A 15,276-nucleotide genomic window follows, 5' to 3' on the forward strand; every position below is an offset into this window, starting at 1 on the left:
GATCACTCAATGGTGCATTGTGTTTTCAAAAGTGGTCTTATACAGGTTCCGCCAAAAACACTTGAATACCGAAGTTTTAAGTCATACAACAAATCATCTTTCAGACAAGATCTCAATAATGTCCCATGGCACGTTGCTCTTAATAACCCTGAAGACTTAGAAGGCTGTGTTCAAACTTGGAACAAATTATTTCTAGAAGTTGCGGAAGAGCATGCGCCAACTAAAACACGTAGAGTAAGAGGATCTCGGACTCCTTGGATGACTTCTGAAATTGCAACCTTGATGAGAAATCGCAATTACCATCTCAAAAAGGCTAAAGGTAAAAAAACTAATTCTCATTGGACAAAATATCGTGCTTTAAGAAATAAGGTCCAACGTAAAATCAAAAAGTCTAAATCGGAGTATTACTGCAATCTTATTAAAGACTCTCGAAATAATTCTAGTGATCTATGGAAATCTATCAAGGAAGTCATACCTGGAAGTAATTCACACAAACACAATATAACCAGCTTAATATCAGATGGGATTACTCATACCAACCCTACATCAATGTCATCAATCTTCAACAAGTTTTTTGCAACTATCGGCTTAAAGCTTGCTGAGAAATTCTCAATGAGGAACACTTTGACAGCTAATGGCGTTAAACAAGCCTCCAGCATTTTTGAATTTCAAGCGATCAATTATGAGTCTGTTGTAAAAATGATAAATGAACTTAAACCTAACAAAGCAGTTGGTTTAGACAAAATAAGTTCTCGTTTGTTAAAGGATGCTGCTGATATTATTGCACCAAGTCTCACATCGTTATTTAACATCTCCATAGACACTGGCTGTTTTCCGTCTACATGGAAATTGGCAAAGGTATCTCCTCTTTTTAAAAAGGGTAGTAAGCAAGATCCTTCTAATTATAGACCGATATCGGTACTGCCCACTATTAGCAAACTTTTAGAGAAAGTCGTACACATGCAACTTTACTCTTATCTCCGTAATAATAACCTGCTTTCTCAAAAACAATTTGGCTTCAGACTAAACTCTTCTACTGTCACTGCTTCGGCTATGTTTACAGACAAAATTCTCTCATCCATGGATAAAGGAAAGCTTACTGGTGCTGTGTTTATTGACTTGACTAAGGCCTTTGACACGATAAATCATTCTATCCTACTATCTAAGTTATGCAGTCTTGGTGTTCTGAATACTTCTCCTGCTTACAACTGGTTTGAATCCTACCTATCCAATAGATGCCAAGTGACGGTCTGCAATGACACAAAATCTGGTCCAGAATTAGTCCAAATTGGTGTACCTCAGGGCTCCATTTTGGGTCCCTTACTGTTTTCGTTGTATATCAATGATTTACCAGATCACTTGGAACACTGTGACGTAACTCTTTACGCAGATGATACTGTTCTCTTCATTTCTGATAAATCTCTGCACAATATCAAGTCCTACATGAACTCAGACTTGGAAAAACTGAACAAATGGCTAAAGTTAAATCACTTGACACTTAGTACAAGTAAATCTAAGTTTATGATCATTGGTAGCAGTCAACGACTGATTAAGATAGACTCTATTACATTTAATATTGATAATACAGACCTTGATGAAGTTACTTCATTTAAGTATTTAGGTATTGTTATCAACAGTCGCTTAAATTGGCAAGATCATGTTGATCAAATGTTCTCCAAGATAAATAAGAAGCTAGGTCTACTTAAACGTATTCGTTATTGTCTACCTTTAGATGCTAGATTGCTGTATTTTAACAGCTATGTATTACCATTATTTGATTACGCAGACATTGTATGGGGTGATAGGGGCAATTCCACTCTAATGTTGCAGCTTCAAACTTTACACAACAAAGCTGCAAAAATAATTCTAGACTTACCTATGAGATCATCTTCTAATGAGGCCCTGAATAAACTGAAATGGAAAACTCTTGCAAAACGTAGGGCCGAGCATAGGGCAACTTTTCTTTATAAATGTTTAAATGATTTATTTTCACATCGTTTTAACTTAGTATTTAATAAAGACATACACAATTATAACACTAGATCTAAGAACAATATCCGTAAGAGTGCTTCTACTAGAAACTGGGGTCACTGGACATCGACAAATTTTGCCTCAAACGACTGGAATGAATTAGACTTATCAATTAGACAAAGCCCATCATTAGCTAGTTTTAAAAGAGCTTTAAGAAATTTAAATAGTTTTTAATATCGACACTAATAATTTTTAATTAATCCTATTCATATCTCATATATAATATCTATTTTTAATATTTGACTATTTGATATGCGGACACTGAATGTGTGCAACACTCTGCTCTATTGCTACTGAGCACTGTAAAGTTCAGTGGTAATATGCCTAGCTTCTGTGTTGCACACATTTAGTGTCTGCATTCTAACATTGTCATTATTTGTAAATTTACATTTTTGTTATTTTTTATATATTTATATTTTAGTCTTCATTTTTCTTTTTTGTTATATATTTATTTTAGAGGTCTCTCTTGTAAATCACCTTATGGTGACAGCGATAACCTCAATAAAGATTATTTATTATTATTATTAATTGAAAAAGTTTGATAAAAGAAGGTACGTTTTTCATTATTTTTATTTGCCTTGGGGGGGGGGGGGGGGGTCAACAATGAAAATTTGAACTTTTGTGGAAGTTCAAACCTTTTGATGAAAACTGTTTCCTTGTTGACTGAGGGTTAGTTATAATTGCTGTCAGGCATAAAAAGAAACTAAAAAAGGGTTGTCTTTGACTCTAAAATGTTTTAAAACTTTGGAACGTTTCGGTTCGAAACTGAAAACCTTTATCATAAAGAGCTGAAATAATGGGGTCCAGATTTGATGAATCATTTATTCACACTAGTATACAACTCTGGTTTTAAATAACCCATCTGTCATTTTACACAATATATACATTATAGATGGGTTTAAAATAAGTTAAAAACATGACCAGGTCACACCACGGAGTATTGAGTCATGCGCTGAGCCAATTACAGCCCATGTAACCAATGTTCACTCAAGTATGAAGCTAAGAAAGGACACGGCACGGCACGCCGTTTGTATCCGAGTTATTCACCGTCCTAAGAAATCTGTACTAAAGGCGCGATTACACAGAGCTCCCTGCAACTTGTCTCGCAATAGCGTTGCGATACAAGCTGCAAGAGTGTTTACACGGTACGACGGAGACGCAATCGTTGCCAAAAGTAGAAATGAGTTCTTCTTTTTGCAGCAATTACTACAATTCGTCTTACGACATTTTTTCAAATTGCGCAGAAAGTTACACGCTACAATGCTCCATGCAAATTGTGTCGCAGCGCCGTTGTGAGACAAGTTGCAGAAAATATTTTTTCCGCTTAATCACACCTTAAGATCCTACTAACTGATAAATTACGTTCCCATAGAACTTGCGCTTGCGCTTGTGTCGCAGCGCCGTTGTGAGACAAGTTGCAGAAAATATTTCTCCGCTTAATCGCACCTTAAGATCCTACTAACTGATAAATTACGTTCCCATAGAACTTGCGCTCGTTAAAGTACGCGGCGTATCAACATCTGTACTCGTAAGGGTGACGTCACTCAAGGCTGATATAGTACCAGGGGTAGTGGGTGAGGCCTCTTTGTCCCTCTCATCACTGGGTGTCTGGTCGCCCTGACCGATAGCTAAATGGCATGGCGTTGCGAGAGACGATAAAACTGACTCAGCTACTGTGGTGCTTCGTGATGTGGTGCGCGAATTTTCTCCGAGGAGTTTGTCCAACAGGGCTCGAGATATAGTGTTCTGAAATTTCAGGAAATACGGCATTAGCATTTATAATGAATAGAAGAGGCCTCAAAGTCATCTAAAAAATAACTCATTATCATGCACAGTTCATTTGTACTTGGACAGATAAAGGTGTAGTTTTCACCAGTACATTGGTTCTAAACAAAAAAGTTTCCTTAATCTCATCACTTCAATTAGCATATGCATGTGTAAGTCACATAAACGTTTGGCTTGGGAACAAGACTGTCAACATAAAATATGAATATGAATTAATTTTTTACATGGAATCAATACCCAAACAAACGCAAGTCATTTTTTGGGAATTCAAAATTAAGGTGCTTCTTATGATGTGTCATCGCAAGCAACGTTCTGGAATACATTTGGGTGTACCATGAAGCCTCGCCTCAAATTGGTAGGCAGTTTCTTTCTCCCCGTATCTCAAACCATTCAAAAGGGAAGAGTCGTCTCCTTCGCAGGGGTCATCATTGTGGGTCCCAGATTCTCTCAGGCCCTTCCCCACTCTCGGTACCGATATTAGGGACTTTAAGATTTGCAAAATCTGCGACGGCGACGTCAACCGGAAGAGTAAATTACTTCACTTTAGGGTTTCGCGTCTTTAAAATCTGTCTTACCTGTGGATGAGTTGACTTTACTGACAATGTTTTGAATGAAATCTCCAATGAACAGAACGCCAAAAAGAAATTATTGTCACTTCCAGGTTGACGTCGCCGTCATAGATTTTGCAAATCTTAAAGTCCCTAACGGCTGCGAATGAAACTACTCCAACCCTCCCTTTGCGCAGACAAGGATGCCAAGCGATTTGTTTTACAGCTAAAGGATATCCTACCTCAGTTTCATTTTCAGATATTTCTTTCAGCTTCTTGAGTTCCATTTCGATGTCCACTATCCTCTGGTGCATGTCTCGAGCCTCTTTTCCTTCGCGAAGGACTCTTTCACCAATATCTGTCAAAAGATTGATAGTAGTCAATATCAGAACCTACTATCTCCTATCCAAGCTTTATTCTTGAGATTTTGGGTTATTATATTATAAGCTTTTACTCCCTGTTGGTTGCTCATCTAGTGAGGTCGTACCGTGCAAAGGTAAAAATGCTGACTTTCAGCTTAGGGTAGGCGGGGGGAGGGGAGGGGAGGGGGGAGGGGAGGGGGAGGGGGGAATGATAATACAATACATAAAATAAATTTACCAATATCATCTAGGTTCTCTAGCACGTGTCTTGAAGTGGCCTGAAAAGGCGAAAAAATTCAAAATGAAAGCAATGCTCAAAATTAGAGACATGTCAAACAAGGAGGGATAGTATAACATTACTGAAGGGTGAAGTGATCTTAGAGGTTCTTACTTGAGAACTTGAATCTGAGAGTGCTTCGGATCTTTGGGTCAGCGGCGTATCTGTGAGTGCATGCGACGACAACATTTCCAGCTCATTGGGCGGTACTAAGGCTTTTAACTTCCTGGTAAGCACAACAAAAGGAACCAAACAATTTGTTAACGATACAGCACATGAAATAAATAATTTCCAAATATATTGCTCTTTACTAATAGACCCTTGTTCCTTGCATGGGCATCAATATTCCAATTTTCACGCGAACGATGTCAGAGAGTTAATTTCTAATAGACCCCTTGCAGCAAGACGGAATGCAGCACAATTTGGAGGACAAAACAATAGGTTTCCAATTCCTAGTAGATTGAAATTCTCTTATTTTGTTCTCCAAATGGAGCAGCGCACTGATTCTAAAAATAGCTTAAAGATTCGGAAAAAAATTGCATTCTGTTTAACCGCTACGAACCGATTTTATTATCTTAACTTAAAGTTACAATAATAACCCATGTAAACTAAGATCAACTGCGATCGGCTGTGAAAATTATCTGCTGAAAGTAAACTTGTAAGTTTGTTTGTCCGAATTTCGCCTTTGTCTTCGTTTTTATGACGTCACGACTGCGCTGCGCTATTGAGCTACTTTGATGTCACATGCAAGGGGTCTATTCAATCTGTCGCACTCTCACACCGCACTTATCTGTTACAACAATGTAACCATTTTAACCTTGGAAAGAAGCTACTCACTCGTCAATGTCAGCCAGAACTCGTGCAGATTCCTCGTCCGGTCTAAAACCAATGCCACTGGTTAACCGAAGACTGTCATCATCGTAAGGATTCTAGCAAGCAGGAAATATTCATTAATACGGAAGAATGTTTTTCGCGTAAGGATACTTTATTATCATCTGTGATTAACTTTACCGATGCCAGTAGCCCATTTGCAACAAATAATTACATGACTGTTACTAGTCTCCCCCACAGCCGCTTTCAGTGTCGTCACGCAACACTGAAAGTGGCTGTGGGGGAGAGTAGACTATTACTGGATGGCAAAAAAATTCGGGCCTCCTTTATTTAAAAAACTTTTGCTGGATTACTAATGTCATATCCAAAACCTCTTCCAAAATACTTCTTTTTCCCTAAGAAGATGCTTTCAATTTTAAGATACGCAAGCATTTTGAAGTTTGTTTGCCTTCCAGCAGAGCCTTTCCCAAGGGACGTGAACTGATTCGTTATTGAAGTGATATATCAGCACATGACTGTTTGTTGCAAATGGCCTATTGGTATCGCCGTCACTATCATCATTACAATCATTATCAGCAGACATCATTATCAGCAACAGAGATATCATCATCACCAGTAGTCCTTGCTATCACCAGTATCTACCCTCATCATCATCATCACCATCATCATCATCATCATCATCATCATCATCACCAACAGCAATGTCAACAGACATCCCCACTACCCTGACACCGTTATCAGTAGCGGTAGTCGTCATTTTGCCGGTATCATAAGCGGCCAATATCATCATCGGGAGCAGAAATGTCACTATAGGATTATGTCATCACCATTACTATGAGCATCAGCTTTGCCATCCTACTCCTCTTTCTCCTCCTTATCCTCCTCCTCATCTCATCCTCCTCCTCCTCCTCCTCCTCCTCACCATCAACGTCATTATCATCATTACTGTATTATCATCATAACCATCATGATCATCACCATTGTCATAAGCACTGAACAGCCTTGCTATTCTGATCATCATCATCATCGTCATTATCATCATCATTATTGTCACCATATTATCATCATCATCATCATGTACCGTCATCACAACCCTATTGATTATCCATATTCATCTTCATCATAACCAATCTCATTATCATCGTCGTCATTATCATTATTATCACCATCATTATTATCATCATGTAGCTATTCATCACGAGCACTTACTTCCATCATTTCATTGATATCTGAGGAAAGAAGATCGTCCAGTCTTTTCTTTTCGTCGTCTGTCATAGGGATTATGTTTGCAGCATCAGCAGCGAGCTAAATTATAAAAACATTTAGATTATTCGTTCAAGAATTTGGTGGAGGAAGATACTCTATGTCTATAGATACATAATCGCAAATTTTTATTCATTTATTTTTCATAATTGTTAAGCACTATTGGGCTTTTTATGGAAATAGGGCTATATAAATAAATAAAGTTATTATTATTATTATTATTATTATTATTATTATTATTATTATTATTATTATTATTATTATTATAATTATAGACCCCTTTCAGCACGTCGGAATGCAACTCAATTTGGAGGACTACATAACAATAGGTTTCCAATCATCAAGAGATGGAAATTCCTTTTTTTGTCCGCTTCAAATTGAGTGTCTATAAATGTAAGGGCTCTATTACGTTTTGTTACCTTTTTGTTTCGCTGAATGAAATCGTGTATCGAGTCTTTGTGTTTATCTTTAGTCCTGCGAGCTTTTTTGTTTGAGTCTGTTTTCTCTTCGTCATTCTGGGCGCTGTTTCTTCTTCCATCGCCATGTTTCTTTCCGGATTTCTTTTTCTTTTTCGATCCATCATCACGTGTAGAGGACCGAGATGACCCACGAGTAGTACTCCCTGCATTCGTACATAAATCTAGTCAGTAGGGAAGCTTTCGTATGACTGTCGGTGCCGTATGCGTGCTTTGCCGCGATCGTGATCGTGTTGTTTTCTAGAATTTTGATTGGTGGATTTTTTTCTCGCGCAACATGATTGGTCTGCAGTTCCATGACATTGGCATGACCGTGTCCGCGCCGTGTTCGTGCCGTGTTCCGGGTACATGCCGTATAATTGGTCTGGTATGTGGTGCCACCAGCTTTTCACGCAATCTTGTAACTAGAGCCTGCGTTTCTTCTGGCTTGCGGCGAAGAAAGAGGAAGTACGAGAAGGAAGTAAGCTCTGCATACGAGATTGCTTTTCACGGTCATACGAAAACTGCTCTACTGCATGGCAAATGCATAAGTGTAAAATTTGTTCAGAAACAAATATAAATTCCAATTCCAAAGTTCTAAGCCCCGCCTTAGCAACGACACGGTTTCTAAAAGTTCGAAATAGATCACGTGTAATTATTAAAAATGCGAATTTCACTATGACACTAAGTTGCTAAGCAACCTTCAAAGACGTTACTAGCTGCTAAGCAACCTTTGAAAACTACAAATTCCAAAGGTCCACGTGTTAGAGAAAGCACATAAACGTCAATTGCTAAGTAACCTTCGAAACACACGAAGACAAATGACAACACGTTGCTAAGCAACCTTCGAATATGACATAACTTCCAAAGGTTCAAGAGTACAAAATAACATACAAAATGTCAAATGATGACATGTTGCTAAGCAGCACCCAAAACATGCAAAGGCAAATAACGTCCTGTTGCTAAGCAACTCTCCAATTGATTACATAATTTCAAAAGGTTCACGTATACGAGATAGCTTATAAATGTCAAATGACGTCATGTTGTTAAAATGTGTTTAAAAAAGCTCACTTTTACGTGGTGCGACGTCAGCAAAAAATTTCTAGAATAGCTTCAGTTTTCACTTTCATCGATATACATCCCGGATTTGTATTCCTTTCCGACTAAACTCCCACGCAGAAACATAAGTAATACGACTCAAGACGCACAAGAAACAAATAACACAATGAACTGCATGGGAGGCACGAGTGTAACTAGACTATTCCAGTCTTTCAAGTCAGTCACATGCAAAACTCAACAGGAACATCTTGATTATGCATTTGACAACTTTTGGTGTCCAAGTCCTAAGGCTGTGGAGTTTCACACTGAGTTTTCCATGGGACTTGGCCGGCGACTTCCAGGTTTAGACGAGGCAGGAGAACTAGTGCAAATCACACACACTCACTGTTATTCTAAAAAGGATAAAACCGAGAAGGTGAAGAAGAAAGAAAGCGGAGTGGCTAGGAGAACTAAGAGACCACGAAATACTCCTCGAGTATAACATCACATTGCCCACTACCGAAGACGCAGGGCCGTGGCAGACCGCATCGCCGACGCCCGAAGAATTAAAGGACGAAGCGAAAACAGAAAAACAGTAAAATAGAACTGACAAGAATGATGAAGGCAAAATTTTCAAACTTTTTACTACAGTCCATAAAAAAAAAGTAAAAAAACATGATAAAAAAGAAAACACGAAGATATTGTGACGACGTCAACTTTTGCAGACGACAAAGCGACAAACAAGAAGGAAAAGCCTGTGAAAGAAAGAGAGGTAGAAAAGTCGAAAACGGATGATGGTGACGATGGTGTCAAGTACGGGCTAACTTTCTACAAATTACTGTCAGAGAAAAGGACACAATTTAAAGAGAAAAAGTTAAGAACTAGATGAAAATATTGCGACGAATGTAAATCAGGGTACGCCAAAATTGCTATGAAAGATTGATTTTTAGGTTTTTACGTTTTGCGAGAAAATACACAATAAGCTATCATTTTCCAAAAATAATTTTCCAATAGCGTTTTTCTGATGTTCCTTCTGTTTTTATCCGTCGAATACTAATCATTAGTTCATGCGGAGTTCTCTAGGACATCAAGACGTTCAGTTGGTACCAACTGATGTTTTCACGGCGGCCATGTTGGAGGAACTTAACAAAAGAATTGTCAATGAATTCTTTTGTTATATCCTCCAACATGGCCGCCGTGTCTTTTGTCATTTAATTCCCTTGGGAATGGTTGAAAACCATCAATATAGATACACATACCTGAAGCTGAAGAGCTTTGACTTCGAGTATAGCTTTCCTCAGTTCCAAGTGGCTGTGTAGCAAACACAGGAGTGATAGGATCGTCACGACTGGACCCTAAAATCAATACAAATTCATATTCTCAATTGAAATGAGAGCAAACCATACCTCCGCGAAATAGTAGCATCAATAAAATAATTGAAAACAAAATAAAAATAAATGTGTTTTCGTACTATTTCAAGGATATATGATTTGCACTCTAGCATTATTTTACAAAATGTTGCAAAGCCTTTATAGCTCCGATAAAGATGTTGACCCAGACAAACCATGCGTTACTTGAGGGTAGTATCAGAGACAGTGTAATCTTTTATTTATTCATCTATTTGTTAGCTTTTTTGTACCTATGTAAATAAATCTTTGGCTGGACTAGCATGCATGGACTAGCTGTATTGACACACCTAATACTTTATTGAAGAAATAGAAAACGTGTGCATGTGTTGTGAGTAGTTGGTTATAAAGCACAGGGATTTGTAGAGCACAAGAGAAGTGTTAGGAGAAGCACGACTCTTCTCAACAACACAACACAACACAACACAACACAACACAACACAACACAACACAACACAACACAACACAACATAACACAACACAACACAACGCAACGCAACACAACACAACACAACGCAACGCAACGCAACACAACACAACACAACACAACACAACACAACACAACACAACACAACACAACACAGCAAGCCGGCTTTTATAAAATACAAATATTAGAATTCAACATTTATTTTTGGATACAAATGACAAAATGGAAAACAAGTGCTGTGTGCTCTCGAGAAGCATGTGCTCCCATCCAATCAGAGTGCAAGATTCATAACAGCTATTGACTTTATAAAGTTTGCAGTACATGTAGTTTTATTTACCTAGAACGTCTTCATTCCCAAGCTCTAAAGCAAGTAAGGTAGCTCCAACTATGCCACGACTACCATCACCCTGTGCTTTTGCCATTTGTTGTAGCTGTTCTTTCCACACTTTTTCCATTTGATGCCTTTGGTTTTTAACCTCTTTTTCTTTCTGATGTGTAAATATATTCCAACAAAAAATTCCAACAAAAAATTCCAACAAAAAAATACATTGATAAACATCTTGTGGCCAAGGATTTATAAATATGAACAACGTATATTAGACCCTATGTGTGGTGATGCAATGTTTTTCCATTACTAATAGACCACATCATTCCCTAGAGTATCATTTCTTTGTTTAATGGTTGTGAATGAGAAGACACATGCATATGGATACAACTCAAACGAAGAATTTTATGCTCAGGGAATGACATGTGGCTTGTAATGGGAAAACATTGTACCACAATGAATTAGGTCTATTCTATTAATTATTATTATTAGGTTGGAAAAGGGGGAGTAGGATTCACGCTTCACAACAAAAAAAACACAGCCAAATCATGTTTTAAAGAATAATAAAAGCAGCCATTTCACTTTTCAAGAACAATAAAATGGTTAAATCATGTTTCACAAAATGACAAAAATGGCCATTTCATATTTTGCGGAAAAAAATAAAAACTGTCATTGAATCAGATTGTGTAGTTCCAGAAGTCACCCATACCCACCCCACAGAGGAGTTTGGAATTTCTGAAAAGTAGGGGGGTCAGAGGAAGAACAAAAATTACAGAGTTTGTATGGAAGAAAATTGGAATTTCCTTGGGGTAGGGGCATGTCTTAAAAAAATTCCTCTGTGAGGGGGATATGGATAATTTTTGGAACTACACATTTCATGAAATCACCCTTTGTCACAAAGTCATTAGACTTTGGTTGCCACGTCTATCATCATCTCTTATGGTTCATCATTATTATTAGGGAGTTTAAGCTATAGTACAACATTGCAGGTGAAAACATCAGTCAATTCACCTTTTCGGTGATAGCCGTCACTTTGTAAACACTTTGTTGGATTGTGTTACGGTCACCAAAAAGTTCGGACATCGTTCTTGATTTCCCATACAAATTCACTGAGTTTAAAGAGAAAATTTAGATAAATTTCTTTGGTTAGCTCTCTTAACAGCAATAAGAAAAGCTTCGATCAAGTTAGAAAAATTATATTTTACTTGTATTTAGAGAACTAACTAAACAAACCAAGTAAATAGTTCATTTAAGTCAGTACATTTGTAAGGAAATCCGAGAACGATGTCCGAACTCCTTGGTGACCGTAACACAAATCCAACACAATTTATACCACGTGAGGGCTAGCACCAAAAAGGTGTATTGTAATCATGACATTTCATGTTTGTATATCATTTTACTCAATAGGCAATGTACTTTTAGACTGAAGTAAAGCACGTTTTGGTAGCACTTGACTTCAAATGAAAACAAACAAAGATGACCTTTTTGTCATTGCCATTCTCTTTACAACATAAAATAAGGACATTTCTGTACTTTCTGCACATTGTACGACAGCAATGATGCAGAGCGTTTCATACACTCCAGTGGAAATCTATTAGATGTTTTTTTTTCTGCTTGCTGTCTTTGTTGTTGTCATTGCCGTCCTGTAGCTTAAAGCCCCAAGAAAATTAAAAGCTCTTTTTAGTATTTCCCTTCAAATGAAATATCTGATCAATGCCAACAAGTTCCCGAGTTTACCTTCATTTTATCAGAAAGTATTTTATCAAGTTTCTTTATCTTTTCCATTCCCTCTTTGATTTGAGGATCAATATCCTCTCCTTCTGTGAGTGCAGAAATTTCTTCTTTTTGGCTGGTGTTCTCTGTTCTGCTTGTATCTGGGGACAATTCGTCATCTCTCTCTAATGCTTCGATTTGATTACCTGTCATAAAAGCAACATGTTTTATGTAACCAAATTTCTAATTAATTTTCACATTGAATTGATGTGTCCTCCTAGGGGGACTCACTTGACTCTACAGGTGCTTCCAAAATATTGGATGGAACAAATGGTAAGCTGGGGAATGCATGCTGGGTCTCACTGGTGAGGGGTGAGCCAGCCGCTGTGTACATATATACTTATTGTATAAAGCTTATGGAAGCATTATGCAAAAAGCATTGGAGTATGCATATTTCTTGTCCTCTTATTTTAAAATTTATTGTTAGGCACCCACAAGCATCAAGATCAAGTTTCCAAATATATCCAGGGTCTTACTAGCGAGAGGTGAGCAGATCCTGTGTACACAGTACAATTTAATGTATATATGGAAGCCTTATTCAGTAGGCATTGGAGTTTGCATTTTCTACCTCAAACTTTAAAACTTTTAAAAGATAATATTATAATATACATGCATATAATCATAAAAATTTATAAGAAATAACAAATGTCAAGTTGACTTCATACCTGAACCATCACGGCACTCTTCAACTTCCTCGTCCGTGGAAGATTCACTGCCACGGTTACTGTCACTTTCAACTTCTTCATCATCAAATTCCTCAACTTCGACATCTTTCTCCAGAGCAAAGAAGAGCTAAGATAGTGATAAAAATTAATTATATTCTACAGTAGGAGGTACATGTACAGAAGTATTCAAGAAGATATATTGACCCCCTTCACCCTAGCAGAACCTATCAAAAAAAGGTAAAAAGGTAAAGGTAATTTATTTTACTTCAATAATGCAGGGAGTAGTTGCCCAAATCTCCCGAGCCAAGGGCTCATGTTTAATGCGGTCGAAGGTGCACCCTCCATACCCCGTCTTACTGTCAGTGCTCTTTTTACGGGTATTTAAAGCTAATTAAAGCTACACAGATAAGATATAACTGGTAAGATATCAAGAGGAGTTTGCATATTTTCTGGAAATACATATATTGAACAAGACAAAGTAATATCAATTTAATTTACCTCACTTGGAATTCCAATTATTTCTAAATAAAAATAATAGAAAGAAAGTCAACTTTTGAATAATAAGTGGCCCAGTTCTTTGCTTTTTGTAACAATGGTAATAAGCCAGATTGGTAGTGGCTTAATTTTGTGAAACAATCATAGTAGGGGAGGGGCAGGACAAAAAGTGACATTTATAAACAGATTAAGTATTACTGGCGGATGCTTCTCTTGAAAACATTCATTTGCTATGAAGGAGAATGTTTTGGAGTAGGTGGTCATAAGTCTGAAGTAGTTGGCTGTGATCTGATACAAGGAACAGAAGATCTTTGATAGAAACGAAAAAGGAGTTGGCAGTTAACTTTAAAGCCACTGGCTAGTTATTGTAAAAGCCCAGAGCACTAAATTATTTTTAGAAAAACAGCAAACTTTAAAGCTGCTAGCTTATTGTAAAATCCCGAAGCACTTAATTATTTCTTAGAAAAAAACATTGCCAAAAAGTCACAGGAAATCTTCCTCCATCTTGCTCTCCTTCAAAGCCGTCTCCAACGCATGATAAAGTATATGGCATGTCCTAGGATAAAATAATATAATATACTGCACATGCATCTGATACTTTACTCTATGTAAATACAGTATGACCATATGATATAATTCCTAAAATAAATGTTTATTTCACCATTAGTGTACTTAAAGTTAAACTATTAAGCTCTTTTTACCTTCAGGGGGCAGGATCTCTAGAGAACTAGAAGGCTGCAGCCTCTGTGCACAAGGCACCTATGTATAAAGAAAATTTAAATGCTGAGACATGTAAACACTATTACATATAGGAAGTAGATTTAATATCGATATCCCCTACTTTTCGGCTTGATCGCCTTCCTTTTTCACTTGCTGTACTTGATGGACGACTGATTGATTCCAAACTATGAAAAATGGCCTTAACATTAGCTACGTGTAAAGATTCAAATATGCCAGTTTGTACAGTACGTGTAAGTGGCTGTGGAAACCTTTTTTAATCTACTGTCAGTGACAATCTGAGATCTCCGATCTCGATTTTGACTCTAATTCAAGATTAATATTATGACCAAAAATCAAGCATATGTACTAGTTCAGTATGTGTATTTCTAAGGAAGTAACTGTTTCTAAGCAGTCAAACCTACCTTCCTTCACTGACGATTTCCATGGTGAAAACAAGCACAAGAGCATCGAAACTAAAATTGCAAGAATAACCAAAGAAAAGGGCCAAAATTCACTTTTAAAAAGCCCATTTCACTTTAGTTAGCATATCAAAGCCCCTATTATAAGCGAAAACTTTTTTTCACATGTTTAGCTCGAAAATAAAGGAATTTTTTCATTGCTTTCTGCATCGACAACACAAACTTCTCAACAGTTGATAAGATTAGCCAGGCGTTCAATGATAAGGAGTGAAACTGGGGAGAGTAGTTGAATTTCCCATGATCCTCGACGAGTGCATCGAAAGAGAATGTAAAAAGAGAAGAAAAAAAGGAGAAAAATGTAAAGTAAAAAGCTAAAAAAGCTGAAAGTTAAAGCTTTGAGCTATATATGTACGTCTAATATCAGAGAGAGAGAAAAATAGCATAGCTATCTAGCAA

The 15,276-nt window shown here is 37.3% G+C and overlaps 1 protein-coding gene across 1 annotated transcript; it reads right to left on the reverse strand.

Moving 5' to 3' along the window:
- Positions 1-2,837: 2,837 nt before the first annotated feature.
- Positions 2,838-15,043, reverse strand: LOC116307068 (uncharacterized). Its single transcript, XM_031717210.2, has 15 exons — positions 14,824-15,043; positions 14,523-14,586; positions 14,383-14,440; positions 13,685-13,707; positions 13,187-13,313; positions 12,486-12,667; positions 10,761-10,911; positions 9,850-9,945; positions 7,517-7,719; positions 7,044-7,139; positions 5,841-5,932; positions 5,118-5,229; positions 4,965-5,004; positions 4,607-4,722; positions 2,838-3,777 (listed from the first exon to the last, which is right to left on the reverse strand). The coding sequence occupies exons 1-15, from the start codon at positions 14,844-14,846 to the stop codon at positions 3,502-3,504; spliced, it is 1,659 nt and encodes a 552-aa protein (XP_031573070.2). The 5' UTR covers positions 14,847-15,043; the 3' UTR covers positions 2,838-3,501.
- Positions 15,044-15,276: the final 233 nt, after the last annotated feature.

Source organism: Actinia tenebrosa, unplaced genomic scaffold, assembly GCF_029948245.1.
Source record: "Actinia tenebrosa isolate PJP-AT-01 unplaced genomic scaffold, QUT_ActTen_1.0 PGA_scaffold3__52_contigs__length_22856419, whole genome shotgun sequence".
NCBI lineage: Eukaryota > Metazoa > Cnidaria > Anthozoa > Actiniaria > Actiniidae > Actinia > Actinia tenebrosa.

What these genes read in the sequence shown, in the direction of transcription:
- LOC116307068 (XM_031717210.2), bottom strand. Translation starts at nt 14,846, where the DNA reads ATGGAAATCGTCAGTGAAGGAAG. An exon ending in AGAGATCCTGCCCCCTGAAG is followed by an intron (nt 13,708 to 14,382) that starts GTAAAAAGAGCT and finishes ATTTTTATTTAG; the next exon opens with AAATAATTGGAATTCCAAGT. An exon ending in TATCTGAAAATGAAACTGAG is followed by an intron (nt 3,778 to 4,606) that starts GTAGGATATCCT and finishes CTGAAATTTCAG; the next exon opens with AACACTATATCTCGAGCCCT.